Below are 23,490 nucleotides of genomic sequence, written 5' to 3' on the forward strand. Positions count from 1 at the left end.
GGAGGTGTGCCAAACGTGTCTTAAGGTATCACAAGGCACAAAGAATCTCAAACTGGTGTACAAAAGAGAAGCGCATATGCAACCATTGGTCGGATACGTGGATTCTGATTATGCAAATGACGAATTGGACCGAAAGTGTGTCTTTGGATTCCTGCTAAAGGTTTTCAACTGCACTGTGGCATTAGACTGAGTCGATTTGGGGTCATTTTCGAATTTCTCAAACCCTGGGGTCTCAAAAGCTTCGTTTTGGTCCAAAACTCATCCATGATTTTTTGCAGAATTTTTAAGTAATGTTTACATGAGTAAATTTGGACTTTTAGGTTTGTATGGGAAAATTGAATATTTTGTATTGAAAAATCAACATCATTTTTGTTTCTTCTGTGCAACCGAGCCAGCTGGTGGTTTTTGTGCCAATTTATAAAATTCCTAAAGGAAATTTTCCGCTGAACAACTTTGTCGAAGACCGTAAATTCGTATCTTATTAGACAAAAAAGTTATTAGCTGTTCAACAGAGGTATGTCGTTTGGCATTGATAAACAATAAATTCAATTGACACCACTGATTGTGCCCCGCGAAGTATTGCATGAAAAGTAGTCATGCAATACCTCGCAAGGCACACAACAGTGGTGTCAATTGAATTTATTGTTTATCAATGCCAAAAGACATACCTCTGTTGAACAGCTAATAACTTTTTTGTCTAATAAGATACGAATTTACGGTCTTCGACAAAGTTGTTCAGCGGAAAATTTCCTTTAGGAATTTTATAAATTGGCACAAAAACCACCAGCTGGCTCGGTTGCACCGAAGAAACAAAAATGATGTTGATTTTTCAGTACAAAATATTCAATTTTCCCATACAAACCTAAAAGTCCAAATTTACTCATGTAAACATTACTTAAAAATTCTGCAAAAAATCATGAATTAGTTTTGGACCAAAACGAAGCTTTTGAGACCCCAGGGTTTGAGAAATTCGAAAATGACCCCAAATCGACTCAGTCTACTGTGGCATGGTCATCCAAGAAGCAAGGTATGGTTGCGATGTCATCTACAGAAGCAGAATATGTTGCCATGAGCAGCTGTGTAAGCGAATCTATCTGGTTGAGCGGACTACTCTCAGATTCATCTGAAACTTCAAACTTGTTCCCTGTTCCTATTTTCGAAGACAATAAGGGCGTAATAGAGTTGTTTTTGACATTTCTTACGCACACTTGCTGAGCGTGTACAGATGAGACGGGACAATTAACCTAAAAAACTCTCGGTACAAAAAACGGGCACACATGGTTGTTTTTGAGGTTGATTGTCCCAAAACTGTTAAGTGTTGTTGAAACAACCAACATAATATCACGAACACTACCAGCGGCAAATAGGACTATAGCTATGGCTCAAAAAGAAGAAACCAAACGAGTGAAGCATATAGACGTAAAGTTTCATTTTGTTCGAGACGCTGTAGCTGAAGGACGAGTACAACTGGTCTACGTATCCACTCAAGAACAACAAGCTGACCTTCTCACTAAATCACTTTCTGCTGAAGTTTACATTAAATTAAGATCGAAGATTGGGTTAGAAGGCATCAACTGAGAGGGGTGTAGTGTTCGGCTAGTAGTCATTCGATTAGTAGGTCTGATCCCAAAATGGGAACATAGTCGACATAGGGCAAATGAACTTCGCAGGCGAAACATTGTACCTAATTGACTTAATAAAAATGATCTGCCTCTTTTAACCTGGCTTCCCACCTAACCGGACGTGTGTTGTATCTCTTTATTTATTTAGCAGAAAACCCTTTTAATCCGTCCCGCATACTAAAAAACTACATCTTAAACAGTCTGCACGATACATCTACAGCTCCTGAAATAGTGATTGTCTTTGAAAAAGTAGCGTTTACATTAAACTTTACTTCGACAACGTTAAAAACGAAACATGAACGTTCATGTGAAAAGATTATGGTATCTAGAAACGTGAACAAATGGTATTCTCGATCTTTCACGATTAACTTTAACTTTTCTTTAATCGTATAAAAATGATGCCGAACCGTTACCCATAGCGTTCATGCCTTCTGTCAAACTCACGTCAAAAATTACCGAAATGCGGATCATAGATGCCATATGATTTCGAAAAAAATCAGAACAAACTTTTGAAATCATTGATTTTTTTTTCTATAGCAACTGTATAGAGTAGATTCAACGACGCAAAACTGATGTAAATATGTCCATGAAAATATTTCCACAAACTTTATTTGAATTTTAAATATATATAAATAATAGAAAAACTCTTTGATATACGCATTCATTTACAAATTATGAACTTTTTTTTATATTTTGAATCATGCGTCTTTAAAAAATGTATATTATGTACTTAACATAATATATTGTCACTACACTCAACGAAATCGACACATTGGGGCTATGTGTCAGCCTATATAGATTTTTGCAATTTGTCTCCCAATTAAAAAATATGTGCCACACATATGTTCAGGAAATATTTCAGCCCGAAAATCGCCTAAAAATAGGCAGCAAATTTTTATTTCTAGATGTATTTCTGTTCTACTTTTCGGCGTTTAAAGATGCAGTCATTTGTGATGTTTTTGAAATTTATGTTGTTGTTTATTTATTATAACAAAAAATATTTAAAAATTAGGTAACTAATTTTTTCACATAAATTTACATTTTACTGCTGTTTTTTTTATCGGTGGCTCATCGTCCGAGTTGTCTGCTTCAAGCTCCAATCCTAATCTTAACCAGAAGTTTTGATATTTTTTTCATCTGAAAGAAAATGCACATAAGTACCTTTTTTACATGAACCAGGAAAATAAAATTCTTAACTTACCTGCGTTTTGATAGCCGATCGCTCCTCAAGCCAACGGTGTAATAAAGATGTGTAGCACACTTACAGACATGGAAAAAGATTAAATTTGACTCAAACAAAACTGCATGCTTCTACGGCACTTAGTTTTTCCCAATTGCAGCCATTTTGAATGTGTGAAACTTTTCAAAGATGATAATTATAAAAGATATGTGTCAACTAATAATCTCCATAGACCATTCCAGTACAAGCTAATACTCAAACATAAATTTTATTAGTATCATATGGTTGATGAAATTAAGGCACGTATGTGTGAAGAAACATATACTCTAAGTGTGGATTTTTTGCAGTGTACTTTCCGATTTTTTTTTTGACGACAAGAAAAAATCTTAGAAATTAAAATTGCTTTCATTTGTTATTTTTAGCCTATAAATCCAAAAATCGGTAAATCTGGCACCACTGACTGTTTGCCGCTGATAATTTGTTTTGTTCGCGGTAATTTTATTGCTACTCTTCGGAATCCAGCGGCAAAAAACGGAAAGTTCTCTGTGCTTAAAGGGATCAGAACGATTAAAACCATCACTCAGGAGCTCAACAACAGCACCGGCAAACTGGAAGGCGAAATGATTGGAACATCCGCACCAGCTCTTCCGGATAAGGCAATGAAACTGTCCGAGAAAATATCACCATCGCGACTACCGAGGCAGTACCGGGAATCATTGGACGTTTGTTTATTACAGGTGGGTTAAATACAGAATTCAATTATTCTGAGATATTTATATATTTAAAAGTAGGTGGCCAATATTGAGAACTTTGTTTGCTTTCAGGTTATGGCTGCTAGCAACTGCCTTCAGAGCGGAAGATCGGTTCAGGGAATCATTGACCGACGAACGGGACGAATGATTTCACACCAATCGAGTGTTCAGATTGTAACCTACCATCTAGTGCATCAATCGCCACATTCATCCGGAATAAAAGGAAATGTAAGTTGACACCAATCGAATAAATTAAAGTGAAAAACACTTTCGATTTAATGTTATTTTGAAATCCGAAAATCTCAATATTGCTGTGTGTGTGTGCCATCCACGTACGATTCCAAAACCGTGTGCGTGCCCTTTTAACGAACGGTTCCTAAAGCGGTTCGCATTCCGTTGGAATAAAGAAAGTCAAACCGTTACGGAACTTTTAACATTGACGTTTAGGTATGATAACTCCTCAAAATAACTATAATTTAACGGTTCGTACAATAATCATTCCAGTTTCTGTAACAGTTCGATTGACGGTTTGGTAAAACGTTTAAAATATGCCTACACATGTTCATTCTAGGAACAGTTCAATGCCCTGTAAACGTTATTCATAAGCGTTTTATAAACTATACTCCAACTGTTCCGAGAACAGTGTCTCCATATAGAGGTTTTAATAGTTTTAAACAGTAACATAACTTAACGCCATATTCAACAGACCGTCGTTTTGGAATTCAAGATAAGTGCAATGTTTTTTATTGTTTCAGATATCATTTTCTAAACGTTTTTTTACGCTGTTTCTAATCGTTTCATAACTATTACAGGAATTGTTATGTTACAATATTTTCGTATTCGGGCGTCCCTTTAAACTAAATTATAAATATCCATTATACTACGGTCACTTCAACTGGCGACGAGGATTTTCGAACATAAGCGGCAAGTTTAACAGATTTTGTTTTTTTTATTGTATGCAGTTATGGGCGTAAGTATAATTGGTGAAATTTTGTGGGTTCGGAAGTGGCTAATAGTGGCTGTTGCCTTTTATTAAAAGTGTTAATTTTGATCATCTCACAGTAAATCAAGTATTTACAATTTTTGCAACGTGTATCTTTAGTGTTCAGGTGGTTTTATTTTTTTATGGAAAAGCAAATTTTTCCGGTGATGATCAATGCCATTTCATGTTGCCACATTTTGTAGAGACCGTTATCATTTTATTCTCTTCGACAGCAGCTTGAGTTACCTTGAAGATCTGGGCGCACTTACTCTGAGCTCTTCTGAGTTACTTCATATCGCAAAAAAATGCCAGTCAGTGGTTTCGATTCGTGGTTTGGCGTTGTTTTCAGTATCGACAGCTTAATATTTTCATATTTCAAAGAAATTCCTGCCGACGGAGTTAAAAGTATGTCGACGGTTTACTTTAAAAAAGTCCGATTGTGCTTTTTCGACCACGTTATTGCCATTCCAGAATGTTTTTGCTCAGAGTGCTTCTCAGGTTGTGAGTTCCCCGCTTGACATATTTTGTCGAAGTCGGAATTACCAGGGCCCACTGAGCCTTTTGAGCGACACTCACGAGTACTTCTCAGTTTTTGGGAGAAACCAGGAAACGTCAGTGATCAGTGAGTCCCGTTTTTACAACAAAAGTGAGTTGGTGAGCAGCATAGATCTCCAAAAGTGCATCAACTTCTTTTGCGCTGGATCCAGAAACTTCATAGAATTTGTTCGACATAACGGGACAACTTTGTCATTTTACTGGTTTCTACTGTGGTACCCGATAGTGTGATGCTGCTGCAGTTTTTGCCTGGGAAATTCCAACTCTATTTTAGTTGGATATATGCTGTTGATTTTGTCGCTGAGAAAGTTTGCGGTAACGACGGTCGGTTGTTATGTTTTTGTTCAGCAGAATATCGCTGTTTTTCCAATCGACAAGGTACCTACTGGTTTTTTATTTGTTTTGGAGCATTATTTCAGTTCCTGTGTGTTTGAGGTATGTAGTTTTTTGTCGTTATCGTGTTTTTTAATTTTTTTTCTTCAATTTTTTGTATTACTTTTTTGCAATGTTTACATACAATTGCAGCATTTTTTTTCAATTTTATTATTGAAAATTTTCTTAAATGGTTCTTGACATTTTTCAATGAATCTGAATCCCTTCGGTTTTTATGCAAATTTCTAAGCAATTCTAAAGGGATTTTTTTTACTTGCGATATCAAAATCACTAAAGCCATTCCAATCTGCAACTAGCAATCTTAATAAAAGTTTTTATTTACATCAAAATATACATCAGTACAACATATAAAAAGGTAAACAAGCAAAGTATTTGTGAACAATTTTAAACGACAAATGATACTGATTGAAAAGAATTGTTTGCGCATTTGAGCAGTTTTATTATTTGATAGAAAATGATGTAAAAAAAAAACAAGGACCATAAATTTAAATTATTTTGAAAAATAATTTCTCTAACCTGAAGGAATGATATTTCCTTAAGTGTGAAGGACTTTAAACGATTCGTACCAGAAATTAAGAGATGCCTGATACATTTTTGAATGGTTTGTTTCCAGTTTTTTTTAAGTATCGTACCTCGAAGACTAATAATTTTGGCGCATGCACGCCTTTTGGAGGTCTCTTGGTTCTATTTTTCTCTCAGAAAACTAGGATGATATTCTATTTTTCATGATGAGTTTAACCTAATGACCGTTCGGAATTTCAACGATTTGTTTTCCATCCAGGCAACTTGTGAACCTGAGTTACATTTTATCCTGGTGGTGTTAGCAGGAGGAATCATGAAGACGGTGCAGCGGAATTTGATTACAATGATGATTTTTTGTTCATCTTTTTCATCTAAGCGGAGGAGGATGGCGATCAGCGTTAAAACAGTAAAAAAAAAATAGAAAATTTTGAAAATTTATATTTTTATTATACATTGATTGTTTAACAATACCTTCAGTTAGGTTTCGATAGCGTGAATAGATTTGTTTGCTTGAATAGATGTTTGATTATAAAAAACGTTCGAATTAAAAGAAAAGTGATAAGCTAAAATTGAAAATTTGTGTGTTTCTTATAGGATTGTTAGTTTTGACATAAGGGTGAAGGAGTTGTAGTGTTCGGCTAGTAGTCATTCGATTAGTAGGTCTGATCCCAAAATGGGAACATAGTCGACATAGGGCAAATGAACTTCGCAGGCGAAACATTTAGTGGTATGAATAAGGTTTAGCAATTGCTACGGTAGCTTTTACTTAGCTCGAAATCAATCAAAGCAAAAGTCAAAAGCATTTGCTAAGTTTGGTATGAATAAACATTTGCTTAGCGGATGTGTACTAAAGTCTTAGAACATAGCTTTTGCTTCGAAAAATAGAGCTATCCAACCAGCAGAATCTGAAGTTTTTTAAAGTAAAATGAAAGAAGACGATCAGAAAATTGAAAAGTACGGCTAGAGTAGCCTTGAAGTCGACGAAGCGGGTGGTGGGTGTAAGAACGACCGGAATTTCTTTTTGTTAATGCGTGCTCGTATGTTGATGTTTAAAGAAAAATGAATACATATTCGAATATAGTCAAACAAAAAATGGCCTAACTTTAATATTTATCATAAGCTCTCCCACATGTATTCGGATCGGGATAATCCGATGTATAAAAAAATAGGCAATAGGCGCGCATTTTAATTTAGATTTTTTTTTTTAAATCTTAGGATTATAAAAAATTATATAAAAATGAGAGATCTGTATAATGTTTGAAATTATTACAATTTATTTCTTACTTTGAGCCAATTGGGACTTCTTCCACTATAGCCGGATTTTTTTTAATTTGAAATATTTACTAATTGATTTGTTTATTGTCATCTTAGACGAATCTTGACTGGGACCAGGTGAAGACGCTGGCTCCGGATCGTCAACAGTGGAGGTCTTTTACCACGGCCCTATGCACCGGAGGATCGGCGCGGGATCATTAAGTAAAGTAAGTAAGACGAATTTATACAAGATTTTATACAACGACAGGAATATGAAAAAAAAGTTGGGTTATCACTTCGACTTTTCTTTATCTATAATGTTGAAAATACCTTTTTGAATTGTTTTGAAGTGAAATATTGCTAATTTGATAAGTTCATGACGTTATTAAAGAATTTTTTATTAGAAAAGTCTGCTACCGAGCATGCTTAGAAAATAAAGCAATTCTAGAGTTTGTTTTGATTAGGTCGTAAGAACCACCTGATGTGTTTCGAGAAAATCGCTGTTTAAGATTTTTAACACATTTTTAATTCTAGTTTTTAATATATGGCTACGAACTGCTCCAAAATCTGGTACGTGATGCCAAATAAGACGAGAAATGTGCTACTGTATTATATACAGGCTTGAAAGTAGATGTTCGTATGATAATGCCCTTACAACCTTTTGCATTGCGCGTTATTGGCGCAAGCGTCGTTTTGCAAGTTAAAAAAAATATATATTAAATCTTAAGTTATTTTGTTTCATATTTCACTTTTTCTTGCTAACTTGCTTGTGTCTGTTTCAAGAACAAAAAGTTCTAACATGATATGCCTTTTCGCAGGGTGGGTTAATTATTGGAATGTGATTTGGAGTAATTTTTATTATGTGGCAATTTACCACGCTCTTCTTAAAAGGACATAATTGAAAGACGACTTACGTATGAATCTCTAGAGCCATGGAGCATTTTCTTAATTCCTGTGGGTGATACGCGCTCAACAGAATTTCTCGCCCGACAATAGTGGAGAGGGCTCTGTCCAAATCTTTATCCCTGCTCGAGCAATGCAATCTCCTCTCCATCGCTGCAGCAGCCAGAAACTGGTGTTGCGGGGAACAGTCCATCGGGTTCCTACTCGGATGTAAGTGGATGGATGGGTGGACTACCTTTCTCTAACTGCAATATCCGTTCAGGTACGGAAGCTAATACACAGCTGGCTGGCACTGTGGTTAGAAAAAGTAAAAATGAGAATTTGTTTAGCCTTAAAACTTTCGCTTTCAACTTACCCAGCATCAAACCGGAACCGCCTACCCTGCTGACATAACTAAAATCACCACTAATGACAAACTTCATTGAAAACTTTTAACTTTTACGAAGCATTTTAAGAAAAATGCATAATGTCGCTAAAACCATCACGTCAAACCGGTATTTTGCGACCTTTGTTTTGCACGATAATCCAGCGCACTGCAAAAAGTCGTAAAAACCAAATTGCACGCGAAAATGAGAAACTCATTATACGTCTTAAAATCAAATCATTTAGTAAACGTTGTTTAATAATCAAATGAAACCAAATTTGTACCTTACATAGAATACATCTGTACCAACACGTGAAAAGGATCTATCCCCAAAAGTAAACAAAACCCATTTTCAGCACCTCATGATAGGCCAACAGTTGCTCTACTTAACGGTAAAACCTTTTTGAGAAAATAATATTCCGTTACATTGAAAACTCAATTTGAGTAAAGGATCTATAAACATTCTAAAACCAGAACTGCCATTACATGGATATACATCCTTTACTCCGAAACAATTTTTCGCTACTACTCCGCAAACAAACTCAAAATAATCAATTTGACTCTTTATTCAACATAAAAACATAGTTGCAAATGAATGCGAGCTTATGACTAAAGCTAAAAATAAAAAAATAGCAAAGGGTGTATAAACACGGGAGATACGATATATAAATAATACGTGAGCAAGGTTCTATCTACGATAGCGCGTTGTTTTTTCATGAAAATTGATATTCTTCTATTTTAACACATAGAAAATGCTTCTAAAAATCGTTTGTCTTGCATAAAAAGCAAAAATTTCTAGTGACTTTTAATTAGGGATTTAAAATAGGTTGTAGTTTTTCCAAACGCGTTTTTCTCGATACGCCATAAATGGAGATTGATCCTTTTTATGTGTTGGTAAAGATTTAACACTTTATTCAACATAAAAACATAGTTGCAAATGAACGCGAGCTTAAAACTGCAGCTAGAAATGAGAAAATAGCAAAGGGTGTATAAACAGATTAGATAAAATATTACGTGAGCAAGGTTCTATCTACGACAGCGCGTTGTATTTTCATGAAAATGGATATCCCTCTATTCTTACATGTGGGGGATGCTTCTAAAAATCGTTTGTCTTTCATAACAAGTAAAGATTTCAAGTGGTTTTTAATTAGCGATTTAAAATTGGTTGTATTTTTTTCAAACGCGTTTTTCTCGATTCGCCATATATGGAGATACATCCTTTTCACGTGTTGGTACAGACATGTTTTTCAACCGTTTGGAGCAAATAACTCAATTTTGTTCAAATTGGTTCATACGACCTAATCAAAACTAACTCTAGAATTGCTATGAAATTTGTCGAGCAATTGCTTCAGGTTTGAGCTTTATTCATACCAAACTAGCTTGTTCTAAAAGTGAAAGCTCCTGACTGAGAAAACAGCTGTCAAAAAAACTTTATTCATAACAACCGAAGCAATTGCTTTAAGCGACTGCTAGACTGCTCGATTCAGTTTAGCAAAAGCAATTACTAAGTTTTTTTCATACCACCCATTGTACCTAATTGACTTAATAAAAATGATCTGCCTCTTTTAACCTGGCTTCCCACCTAACCGGACGTGTGTTGTATCTCTTTATTTATTTAGCAGAAAACCCTTTTAATCCGTCCCTTTAAACTAAATTATAAATATCCATTATACTACGGTCACTTCAAGGGGGTGTTAAAGTTAGAGTCTTAGTAAACAGTTGATTAGATAGATGTTTCTAGTATGTTCATCATAACAACCATAGTAACTTGTTACTACTGTAAACAGGGTCTGGCCTATAAATAGGAACGAATTGTACTTTATAAGTTAGTTCATAATAAACCGTTAACCTGAAAACATCAAAACTCTTTAAAACATAAACTGGTTTGGCCTACCATGGAGCAGAGAACGCAGTAAAGTAGCTTCATCAATTATTGGGATCATTCGATCATTCTTTAAAAATTCAATATTTGATAAAAGGATTGTAAAACTCTAAGCTTTATTTTCTCTACGTTGAACTGTTTTGAATTTTTGTGTATAATCCTTTCTGGTCATCGATCAAGGATAAAGCGTCTTTACTCGCTCTTAAAAATAAAAAAAACAGAAACTGTTTAAGGCTCGAAAGGTTTTAAGAAAATTTGCCTTCAAAACTAAAATTTACTCGTTTAGTTATTTATTTTTTTTATTTACATAGTATTCCGTCTCACGACATAACTTGACGAACATAATTCCTAAAATTCACTCGGTCCATGGCAACCGTTCTCCAATTTCTCGGGCACCCCACGTTCGCCAGATCACGCTCCACTTGGTCTAACCACCTCGCTCGTTGCGCCCCCGCTCGTCTTGTTCCTACCGGATTCGTAGCGAACACCTGTTTTGCAGGACAGTCGTCCGGCATTCTCGCAACATGTCCCGCCCAGCGTATCCGGCCAGCTTTCACCACCTTCTGGATACTGGGTTCGCCGTAGAGTCGCGCGAGCTCGTGGTTCATCCTTCGCCTCCACACTCCGTTCTCCTGTACGCCGCCAAAGATGGTTCTTAACACTCGTCGCTCGAATACCCCGAGTGTACGCAGGTCCTCCTCGAGCAATATCCATGTCTCATGCCCGTAGAGAACAACCGGTCTAATAAGCGTCATATACAGGTTACACTTCGTGCGAGGGCAAAGTCTTCTCGACCGCAGTTGCTTGTGGAGTCCATAGTAGGCACGACTTCCGCTGATAATTCGCCTCCGGATCTCACGGCTGGTGTCATTGTCTGCGGTCACCAGTGAGCCGAGATAGACAAAGTCTTCGACTATCTCCAGCTCGTCGCCGTCGATCGTGACCTTGTTATTACTGGACAAGCGGGTTCGGTCGGTCTCGGATCCGCAGGCCAGCATGTACTTCGTCTTGGACGTATTAATCATCAACCCAATCCTTCCTGCTTCGCGTTTCAGTTTGCGGTAGATCTCCTCCACCGCCGCAGATGATCTGCCGACTATATCAATGTCATCGGCAAAGCAGATAGGTTGACTGGATCTGTTGAAAATCGTGCCCCGCATTTCGCCCACCGCTCGTCGAATAACACCTTCCAGCGCCACGTTGAACATCATGCAGGATAGACCATCACCTTGTCGAAGCCCCCTGCGCGATTCGAATGAACTCGACAATTCACCCGAAATCCGCACACAGCACTGCGTTCCATCCATCGTCGCCTTGATCAGTCTGATTAGCTTCCCGGAAAAGCCGTTCTCGTCCATGATTTCCCATAGCTCGTTACGGTCGATCGTGTCGTATGCGGCTTTGAAGTCGATGAATAGATGATGCGTAGGGACTTGGTGTTCACGGCATTTTTGGAGGATTTGCCGTAATGTGAATATCTGGTCCGTCGTAGACCGTCCCTCCATGAAGCCGGCCTGATGACTTCCCACGAATCTGTTTGCTTGTGGCGTGAGGCGGCGGAGTAGGATTCGGGACAACACTTTGTAGGCGGCATTGAGGACAGTGATCGCTCGGTAGTTCTCACAGTCCAATTTGTCGCCCTTCTTGTAGATGGGGCATATTACCCCTTCCTTCCACTCCTCCGGTAGCTGTTCTATGTCCCAGATCCGGATTATCAACCGGTGTAGGCAATCGGCCAACCTGTCCGGGCCCATTTTGATGAGTTCAGCTGCGATGCCATCCTTCCCAGCCGACTTGTTTCTATTAAGCTGGCGAATGGCTTCCTTAACTTCACTCGTCGTTGGGAGTGGCTCCTCTTCGTCGTTGGCTACGCCGGCGATGTACCTTCCCCCACCGTCTTGATCTCCTGCATGTGCGCCGTTCAGGTGTTCATCGAAGTGCTGCTTCCACCTTTTGATCACCTCACGATTGTCCGTCAGGATACCCCCGTCCTTATCCCGGCACATTTCGGCTTGCGGCACGAAGCCTTTGCGGGATGCGTTGAGTTTCTGATAGAACTTTCGTGTTTCTTGGGAACGATGCAGCTGCTCCAGCTCCTCGAGCTCCTCCTCCTCCAGGCGGCGCTTTTTCTCCTGGAAAAGTCGAACTCGCTGCCTCTTCCGCTGTCGGTGATTTTCCACATTTCGACGGGTGCCTCTTTGCACTACTGCCGCCCGCGCGGCATTCTCTTCGTCCATCACCCTCCTACACTCCTCGTCGAACCAGTCGTTCCGTCGAGATCGCTCCACATAACCGATGACGTTCTCCGCAGCACTGTGGGGCCGTTCACATTCCACGTGGACAACATAAGGGGGGGGGGGAGTATGGAAATGTCCACGCATGTCCACGGAGAGGGGGGTAGGGGTTTGGGTCATGTCCACGTGGACATATTTACTTTCATAATATTTTCTAGAGGTGAAGAAATATTAAGATGATTAAATCAAAATCTTTAAATTGCAAAGCTTTCCAGTTTAAGTTTAAACAATTAGTAGCCACCTGAAAGCAAGTGATAAGTATGATAATTTAGAAATTTAAAATTTTAAAATTATTTTATATCAGGAAATGCTTATTCGTTTCTTTCAAAATCAGCCATTTCAATAACAAAAAGGCAAAAGTAGGGTTTGCTAACTGTCAAATTGGATTTATAAAAAAAAACAATTGCATATCTGTCCACGTGGACAACCGGGGAGGGGGGTAGGGGTTTGCCAAATGTCCACACTTGTCCACGGAGGGGGAGGAGGGGGTCAAAAATCTCATTTTTCTGTCCATGTGGTATCTGAACGGCCCCTGTTGATGGCTGTTTTGATGGTATCCCAACAGTCCTCGAGAGGGGCTTCGTCAAGCTCGCCCTCTGCCGGCAGCGCTGCTTCGACCGATTGCGCGTAGTCTGCCGCGACCTCAGGTTGCTTCAGTCGCGCGATATTTAACCGAGGCGGGCGCCGGTTTCGCGTGTTGTTCACTACGGAGAGTTTTGGGCGCATCTTCACCATCACCAGATAATGGTCCGACTCGATGTTGGCGTTCTTCTGATGTTACTCGTTTAGATTACCGTCAAATTGTTTTTGACGGATATAGACCAGTCATTTAACAAAATGTTTTTCCACCGAATAAAGATAAGGGATGATTTGGGAAAAACTCCCTATGAAAATGTTAATTTTCGATTCAAGTTATCACAATTTGATTACCAATTATTTAACATAAATCATTACTTATAATTAAAATAGAATTAAATTTGAAGCGAATGAATACTTATCTGAATATTTTTTCTGCATCTTGAACTTTCCGATTTGTTTTTTTCGATTCTTCTTTAAAGAATTTGCAGTCAATCGCAGCAACCGGTCCAAACTATAATAGTCATCGCTTGTTCTTTACAAGCCAATTTCCGAGATCAATATTGCAGAATAAAATTTAAGAGTACACGACGATTTTATCAGAAATTTCACGAAAAATACTGTAATGTCGTGCTTCTGCACCGAGATTCTTCATTTTTCCCTTTCCAAAAACACTTTTCCACTTCGATCACTCGAAATTCCGAATGATTTAGACCACTTAGTTACTCAAATATCACTTGAAATTTCCAAACAACGTGTTGACCACTTTACTATCACAACAAAAATAAATTATTCTCCAAACTCCAATCTAAATAAATTTTAAAATTTTTCGCGAAAGTTTGGATAGAAAAAAAAACTTCTTAACTTTTGAATCTATTTTGTTTTTACAGCTGAACATGAATTCTTTATTCTGAATTCAATATTTGAATGTATGATCTAAAGCTTAAATTTAAAATGTGAGTCCTGAACATGGATCTTAAATCTCAACTTTGAAACTCTACCAGAATAAAAATTTTAATCCTGGATTCTTAAATTGTATACCGAAACTGATTTGTTAATCTGCGATCTGTATTCTGAAACTGTGAACATGAAATTTGAAGCTGAAATCTGTATCTGAGATCTGAAACTGATATCTGAAACTTTAATTTGAATCCGGAGTCTTTAATCTGAGACCTGAGTCTGAATTAGTAATCTGAATTTCAATCTGTAATCTCAAATCTGAATTAGAAATCTAATTTTGAAATTCTAATCTGATTTCTGCGTCCAACTCCTGAGTCCGAATCTGAAATCTGAATCGGAAATCAGAATATGAAATTTGAACCTGAATCTGAATATGAGATCGGAATCTGAAGCCTGAATCTAAACCTATAATTTGAAAAGTGAACCTGAATTAGAAACTTGAATCTTGAACTCTGAGCATGCATTCCTAATCTCACCTGAATTATGAATCTTGAACCTGAAATCAACCTTCAAAAAATATTGTACAAATCAAACTTCAAAAAATATTGTACAAAACAGATTTAAAAAAAAATTCCATGAATTCGTTATTTAAGTTTTTTTTATTTATATTCCACGTGGAATATCAAATCATGATCAATATAGAATTTACTTGAGTTTGTTTTTAAATTGGTATCTGGATGTTGAATCCAGCAATGGACATATCTGAAGGCCAACTTGATCAGAATTATATAATGCTTTGTTATTCAGAATCAAATGCTGAATCTTATGTTTATTTTCTTCAATAAGAAAATCGAAGTTGATTTTTAGGTCTTAAAAATGTGGGTCAGTTCAAATTTGTACGTCTTATAAGTAAATTTAGTTGACATGATATTGGCAGATATTGGAAAACTTATATCACAATCCCAGTTTTGTACTTAGTTTTTTTTTACAGAATCCAGCATGTTTTAACCGAAATCGGTACTTCACATTTCTCCACGCGGAAATTGTGATTTGCGCCGAACTTACCTTGAAGATCGGCACCGGAAACGCGAGCTAACACGGCCAGCAGAACTAACAAAGTAGCGACATGGCGTGACACCATTATTCCTAACTAGCCAGGTGAGTTGTGAACTTTTCGTTGACTTCTTCACTTCGTTTCTTCGACCGTGAACTTGACCGCACTCGTTGGTTAAACAACTAGCAACCGAAATGATTTGCTCGCGTTACTACTTATCTATTTGAATGAGCAAATAGTACCTTTTGCTAGTGCTGTAACGGCTGACTCAAAGGTCAATTCTCAGGATCGCGGATATTTGAATCCGTTTCCGTCGACGCGTGGTGGAGTGAAAGAAAAAAGAAACGAAAAAATCCGCGCGCGCGCTTTTCAAACTTGGTACGTAGCCAAAACTCCACACTTCTGCTCGGGTCGACGGTAGAACAAAAACTGAGAACCTTCCTCGACTGGATGGATATGGAGCTTTGGTGCGTTTTCGGGAAGCACCAACAAGCGTACCCACTTGAGTTATTTTCGATTTGTTTGTTACGAATGCCACAAAAAAGTTTAAGTGTGATTACCTACCTATACCTGGGAAAACAGAAAGAAACCAACAATTTTCTCACGGAACTTGCAATTGTGTTCTTTATATTGCCGGTTCGAAATAAAAAAAACCAACTGGAGAAGGATCTTCAGAACAAAAACCTCCAATTTATAGCTTCAATAATGATTGTACGAGAAATTTTCTCTGTGGATTCAATGAAGATAGGTTACAAGTTCCTTAGTTGATATTGGTTTCATTTTAAAGAATAAAAGATTCAGAGGTTCTAGAGCTTTGAATTAAGTCTTTAGTATAATATGACATTCAAATTTTGGTAAGGACTGATCTACAATATTTAAACGAACACCAAAGTTTATTTGAACACTCAGAGGAAATCTTATTATAAATTTCATAAGATACATCTTATGAACCACTTTTTTGCGTCCAAGCTAATTTTTCATAAGAGTCTTATGAAATTCTTTCAATTTTCATACGATGTTCTTATGAAAAATAGAAGAAACGGCATTGTGGAAAAATGATGAACACATTCATTCATAGCATCAGTTTTTTTCATCATCTAACAGTACGAAGCAATCGCCAGTTCATAGTTATTATAGTTTTCCTTCAATGTTAATTGTTTTTGTTATCTCCGGAATGGTAAGTTCGATTTGATGTTTTTGGTGTGAACGTTGAATATATTAGTAAACTAAAATACATTATTTGTTTACTTTTCAGCAAGCTGATCGGCAAAAAACGAAAGGTCGAAGATTAAGATGCGGCAAAAAAAAACTTTGATGGAGCCGTCTGTTGATGCGCTGCTGATGGTGACCATGAAGGATTTAATTTTAAACAAATTTGGCAAACAATAAAGTGAACGTTTTCAACATGAAATATCGAGAATTTTTCTTATTAGAAAGTGATTTACTGTTTCCATAAGAATCTCTTATGAAAAGCAACAACCTCTCATTGAAGAAGGCGTTCATCTTCAGAATTCATTCGCGTCATAAGACAATCTTATGAATTTCATTAATTTTTCTTATGGCGCCACTTCATAAGAGAATCTTATGGCATACATAATAGTATTTTTCTGAGTGAAGAATTCAGATATCAAAACAATAACAGTACTGCAAAAAAGTATTTTGAATCTAAACTCAGGATCGATCAGAACGCAGAATCTAAATAAGAAGGCAAGACACACTTCAATATCCGAAATTCAATAATGCCCTCTGTATGGGACCTATATGGGTATTTGTGATACACACGTATTCCCCCTTCTTCCTAAAGTAAACCTGGTCCCACGGTGGGATTTTTTTTTAGATGGATTTTAACTTCTAAAAGTCATTAATCCCTTAACGAACAAGGTGGGATTTTTACTCGTTGAGTTGATTTTTTGCAAGCTTGTTTCCACCTCGTATTGCTGTTAGACTTACTTTTTTTATGGAGGGAGGTCATATTCGCACTAAATAGTGCCCTCTACGGCGACACACATGACTCACCCGGTATCGAAAGTCCTGCCTGCTACTTCGCCGTTATGTTTCGCTAGTGACCGCCAGATGTTTCGGAGATTTGCAAACGCAAATCGGGCCTTTCTGATCCGGGTTTCGATGTCTTTCCTGGTACCACCATCAGGCGTTATCTGGCTACCAAGATACTGGAAGCACTACACTTTCTCAACTTTTTTGCCCAGCTACCATGAAACTGGAGGGATTTCCTGTGTTGATCTCTATCCACTTGGTCTTTCCGACATTGACTTTGAGACCTGCTGCCTTGGAACTTTCGGTGAAGTCGTTGAGTTTGCTCTGCATATCCGGTTGCGTTTGGGCGAGAAAAACAATATCGTCAGCCAGGTCAAGGTCGTTCAGTTGCTCCATTGTTGAAGGATTCCACGGCAATCCTCGGTTCGGTGCACAGTCGATCAATCCAGTCAGAATCTCATCCATTACGATTAGAAAAAGTAGCGGTGATAAGATACATCCTTGTCTCACTCCAGCAGTTACCGGGATTGGTTCGGACAAGACACCGTCGTGCAAGACCTTGCATGAAAATGCCTCGTATTGTGCTTCGATGAGATGGACTAGTTTCTCTGGTACTCCTCTTCGCCTTAGAGCCGCCCAGATGTTTTCATGGTTAAGTCGGTCGAATGCTTTTTCGAAATCAACGAACACCAGCAGAAGAGAGTCCTGGAATACGTTGATTTGCTCCAGTATGATTCGTAGTGTTGTGATGTGGTCCACACATGATCGTCCGGATCGGAATCCAGATTGTTGCCGTCGGAGTGTAGCGTCGATTTTCTCCTGGATCCTGTCCAGGATCACTTTGCAGAGTACTTCGACTGTTCCGTCTGTCGGCAATTCCGAGGCTCGGGATTCTAGCTGTTCAACGTATGCCCTTTTCACCTCTGGATTCTCCAACCGGCCGACGTCGTATCAACACCCGACTTTCTCCTCGCGCCGATGGACACGCGCAACTCTCAGTCGTATCTCGCCAAGGACGAGGTGATGTTCTGATGCAATGTCTGCGCTTCGTTTGTTGCGGATGTTGTGATAGCTTGGCAACACTGATCCTTCATTATATGCGAGTGTAACTAGAGAGAACAAGAAGAGGATTATTAATAAAGAACCTATCGTAAAAGCCACACGCGTCGTGTTTCAATCCCAACATTTTTGGCGACTTGAATGGGATTAAATTCGTTTTTTAACGGTTCTAAAAGTTAAAATGATTAAATTCGAGTGCAATTAATACAACTACGCGAGCGAATCCAAGATTAAATTCGATTTTAGTGTTCGAAATCGCAAAAGAAGGGTAGCATAACCTCAAAGTGAAAAAAAAGATGGATCCCTCCAAAGCGGCTCTGTTGCCGTTCGATGTTTCGGATACTGGTTCAACCGGAACCAGATGGACGAAATGGAAGAGATCGTTAGAGTTATTCCTTGAAGTGAATTGTATTGTGCTACCATCCAGAAAACGGTCGTATTTGTTGCATTATGCCGGGACCGAAGTCCAGGATATTTTTTATAATTTGGAAGGGCATGACGCGGTTGCTCCCTACGGCACAGATGTGTATCGAGAAGCTATTCGTTTGTTAGACAATTATTTCGCGCCATTAACGAGCATTCCTTTTGAGCGTTTCAATTTTCGGAGAATTAAACAACAAGATGGCGAATCTCTTGATAAGTTTATTCAGCGACTCAGAGACCAGGGACGTCTTTGTGGCTACGGTGAAGCTCTGGATATGCGTATAACCGAGCAAGTGTTTGACAATAGTAATTCGGACGCATTAAGAGAAGTGATTCTTAAAAAGAAGCTCATGACGGTTCAAGAGATCGCAGAGGAAGGTCGAATCTTGGAAACATTAAAAGTGAATAAAGAACTTTTGAAAAAGCCGACTGATGAAAACGCTATCGGCCTAGTACGAAGAAACAAAGAAGAACACTGCTATAGATGTGGTGAACAGGGCCATTTTGCCAACAATAAAAAGTGTCCAGCTATGTCGGAATTCTGTAAGAAATGCAACCGCAAGGGACATTATGCGAATCAGTGTAAAACAAAATATAAAAGTGCTGGGGAGCAATCGCGAAGCAAAAATAGGGTCCGACAAGTGAGATGTAGTGACAAATCGAGTTCCTCGGGATCTGACTCGGAAGAATCCGACAACCAGCTAGCTCAAGTATATGCAGCTGAGTTAGCATCGGACGTGGTGACGTGTTTCGTGGGGGGAGTCAAACTTAATTGGGTGGTTGACTCCGGGGCTCATGTGAACGTTATAAACCGGGAAACTTATAAACTGCTTCGAAAAAATGGATGTATAATGACCAAATCGGAGAGGTCATCTAAAGAACTGAAAGTGTACGGTGATGGAAGACTAAAAGTGTATAAAGTGATTAAAACCGATATTGCTACAAAGAGCAAAACAGTGCATCATGAAATCTACGTAGTAGAAACGAAAAGAGGAGCTAACCTTCTAAGCAAGAAAACATCGATGGAGCTAGGACTACTGGAGATCCATGGCGAAATTTTCAACATCGGAAAACCTTGTGAGCCATCCATTGGCAAGCTCAAACATGTACAGGTGGAGATAAAGATTGATAGTGCGATTCCTCCAGTTCAACAGTCCTGTCGTCGACTTCCAATACCGCTTCAACCTTTGGTGGATGAGAAATTGGAAAGCTTATTGAAGCAAGACGTAATCGAACCCGCACCTTTGGATATAACGTGGGCTTCTCCATTGGTGGTAACGCCGAAAGACGGTGGTCGAGATGTACGAATCTGCGTGGACATGCGAAAAGCCAACAAGGCAATTATTCCGGAAAAGCATCCATTGCCAACGTTCGAGGAAATAATGCCCCACTTGGACGGCTGTAAGTTATTCAGTAAAATAGATCTCGTGAAAGCATTCCACCAAATCGAGCTTGCTCCCAACTCACGGGACATAACGACCTTTGTTACTCAAGATGGCTACTATCGCTACAAAAGGTTAATGTTTGGAATGAAGGTCGCAGCTGAAATATTCCAGCGTTGTATAGAGCGAGTGCTAAAAGGGTTGAAAGGAGTCAAGGTTTTTATTGACGACATTCTGGTGTACGCATCAAGTAAAGGCGAACACGATATCCGACTGAAGGCAGTACTAGACCGACTAAAGGAATTTGGATTCACGATAAACGAGGCCAAGTGCGAATACGGAAAATCATCCGTTGTATTCATGGGTCACCTGCTATCAAACAAAGGTATCCTTCCATCGGACGATAAGGTGAGTGCCATTAAAAATTTTCGACGACCTCAAAATGCTACCGAAATGCGAAGCTTTCTGGGCTTAGCCAATTATGTCGGTAGATTCATACCAAATCTATCGACATTAAGCGCCCCACTTAGAGACATGACGATCAAAAACACGAAATTCCGATGGAATTCAGCAGCCAAAATTGCTTTCACACAAATTAAAGAAGCGTTAGCCAACCCAAAGCACCTTGCGTACTATGGCACGCAGTACCCTACGATATTAGTAACTGACGCTAGCGATACGGGATTAGGCGCAGTACTCCTACAGGTAGTAAGATCGAAGCCCAGACCCATAAGTTATGCGAGTAAAAGTCTTTCCAAAACCGAAAAAAAATACTCAACTCTAGACAAAGAAGCATTAGCCATAGTGTGGGCGACAGAGCGCTATGAAATGTATCTTCGAGGACTAGACTTTACGATCGTAACGGACCACAAGCCTCTAGTAAAAATATTCAGTGAGTCTTCGAAGCCAAACCAACGCCAAGAAAGATGGGTCCTCAGAATGCAATCTTTCCGGTACAGTATTGTTTATTCACCGGGAGAGACAAACATTGCCGATCCCTTGTCGCGTCTTTCCGAATGCGATATAGCAAAAACATTCGACAAACAAACAGAACATGTTTTAAGCGCTATAGTTGAAGTTACTAAACCAACTGCCCTGACTATGTCCGAAATCGTTCGTCAATCCCAGGAAGATGAACAAATCCAATGCGTGATGCGCGCATTGATAGATGGCGACTGGGACTCGGTTCCTAAAGGGTTTCTTCCATTCAAGACCGAGTTATGCTCAGTGAGAGACGTACTGCTACGAGCTAACAAAATTGTGATCCCAGAAGGACTTCGAGCCGGTGTGCTGGACCTTTCCCACGTAGGGCACCCTGGAAAAGAGAAAATGAAACGTCGATTGAGAGCTGCTGTGTGGTGGCCGGGGATAGACATGGATGTGGAGAAAAAATGCAGAAGGTGCGTAGAATGTCTAATGGTCAGCCTACCCAATAAACCAGAACCACTCCGTATTCGTGAATTGCCGTCAACTGCTTGGTTCCATTTAAGCGCTGATTTCTTAGGTCCTCTGCCAAACGGAAAATATATCTTCGTTTTGGTGGATCTGTATAGTCGATTTGTGATTGCTGAATTTATTACCAGAACTACTTCCGCCGATGTTATCCGCTTCCTAAAACAAGTCTTCACTAGAATGGGCCTCCCAACAGTTTTGACCACAGATAATGCGAAAAACTTTTCAAGCCAAGAACTCAAGGACTACTGCGTTGACTTCGGTATAAAACTGTCACACACAACACCTTACTGGCCAAGCGCAAACGGAGAAGTTGAGAGGCAGAACCGATCTCTGTTGAAGGTTTTAAAAATTAGCCAACAGAAAGGTACAAATCTGGAGGAAGCCCTACAGGAATACTTATATATGTACTCTGTAACACCTCACAGCGTGACCGGGGTTGCCCCCGCAACATTAATGTTCGGTAGGCGATTCCGTGATCTGTTTCCACATTGGAACGAAGTTGAAACCTTGGACGAAGAAATGCGCGATAGAGATAACCTCATCAAACACCAAACGAAGGAGAGTCGGGACAGACGAGTGGGAGCCAAGGAAGCATCTATCCAGGTGGGAGACGAGGTGCTAATGAAAAACACGCTGCCAAGAAATAAACTGTCTCCAACTTTCTTGCCGACTCCTACAACAGTAACTGCCAAGCACGGTAGCTCTATCACCGTAAAGGCTCCATCCGGACAAGAGTACACACGAAACAGCTCACATCTTAAACTCATACCACGAACACAGGAAGAACGTAACTCGGTGTCATCGGATGCCTTTGAAGCTGAAGAGTGGAATAAGGATTCGTCAGGATGCAGCCGCTCCCGTCCAACGCGTATCACATCTGCACCTAAGAGGTTCGAGGACTACATCATGCAACCGGCAGATAGTGTCTTCGAATAAACAATATGAGATATGTTGTGATAGCTTGGCAACACTGATCCTTCATTATATGCGAGTGTAACTAGAGAGAACAAGAAGAGGATTATTAATAAAGAACCTATCGTAAAAGCCACACGCGTCGTGTTTCAATCCCAACAGCGGACATCAAGAAGGCTCCTTCTCCATTTCGGCTGATGCAGATGTCGTCAATTTGATTTTCTGTTCGGTCATCTCGGGATACCCAAGTGATCTTATGAGCTGGTCGATGGGGGAAGAGTGATCCACCGATCACCATGTTGTTGTTGCCACAAAATTGTACAAACAGCTCTCCGTTTTCGCTCATCTGTCCTATAGGCCATGGCGCCCCATGATGCGCTCAAGGTTCTGATTGTTGGAGCCAATCTTTGCGTTGAAGTCGCCCAAATGGATTTGAATGTCACCCTTCGGAATATTCTCTACCACGTTGTTCAGTTGACTTTAAAACTGCTTTTTCTTCTGCAAGTCGGCAACGTCAGTTGGCGCATAACACTGGACCATTGTAAGGTTTTCAACCCGGGTTCTAAAGCTAGCTACGATTAATCTTTCGTTAGTCGGTTCCCATTTAATGAGGGCCGCGTAGGCCTGCGGTCTTAACAGGGAACCAACTCCTCGTTACCGAGTAGCATGTTCTCCTCGTATGCCAGAGTAAAGCAGGACTTGCCCTGACGGTGTCTTGTGTTCTCCAATGTTAGGCCAACGGATTTCGCATCAGTCTCAGCATTTCAAACTTGAGGCGGCTAGCTTCTCTAGCAAGTTGAGCCAGCTTGCCTTGTTGAGCAAGGGTTAAAACGTTTAAGTTCCAATTCGTGTCCGTGTTTTCATGCTAAAAGTCGTCGCCAAGGTTCCAGGTCGGTCATTTCTTTCGGATTTCGTAACAATTATATGAATCGGGAGCAGTATGTTGTTAGCCTAAAGTCCCTATCCCGCGATGGGGCTGCCATCTTGGACTTAGCTGGCGGGAGTCGCATTTCATGAATTTAGCCACTCGC

The 23,490-nt window shown here is 39.4% G+C and overlaps 2 protein-coding genes across 2 annotated transcripts in view; one reads left to right on the top strand and one right to left on the bottom strand.

The window, feature by feature from the left end:
• Positions 1–15,672, bottom strand: part of LOC129744200 (uncharacterized) — a 28,553-nt gene extending 12,881 nt beyond the window's left edge. The window contains exon 1 of the mRNA XM_055736610.1: positions 15,245–15,672. Within this exon, the coding sequence (XP_055592585.1) occupies positions 15,245–15,320 (76 nt within the window). The 5' untranslated portion in view covers positions 15,321–15,672. The remainder of the gene's footprint in view (positions 1–15,244) is intronic.
• A 2,911-nt stretch (positions 15,673–18,583) lies between these two features.
• Positions 18,584–22,483, top strand: LOC129742893 (uncharacterized protein K02A2.6-like). Its single transcript, XM_055734837.1, has one exon. It carries the CDS (start codon positions 18,584–18,586, stop codon positions 22,481–22,483), a length of 3,900 nt encoding a protein of 1,299 aa, XP_055590812.1.
• Positions 22,484–23,490: the final 1,007 nt, after the last annotated feature.

This window comes from Uranotaenia lowii, chromosome 2, assembly GCF_029784155.1.
Source record: "Uranotaenia lowii strain MFRU-FL chromosome 2, ASM2978415v1, whole genome shotgun sequence".
Classification (NCBI taxonomy): domain Eukaryota; kingdom Metazoa; phylum Arthropoda; class Insecta; order Diptera; family Culicidae; genus Uranotaenia; species Uranotaenia lowii.

Excerpts from the sequence above, each read along its gene's own strand:
- LOC129742893 (XM_055734837.1), top strand. The coding sequence starts at position 18,584 with ATGGATCCCTCCAAAGCGGCTCTGTTGCCGTTCGATGTTTCGGATACT.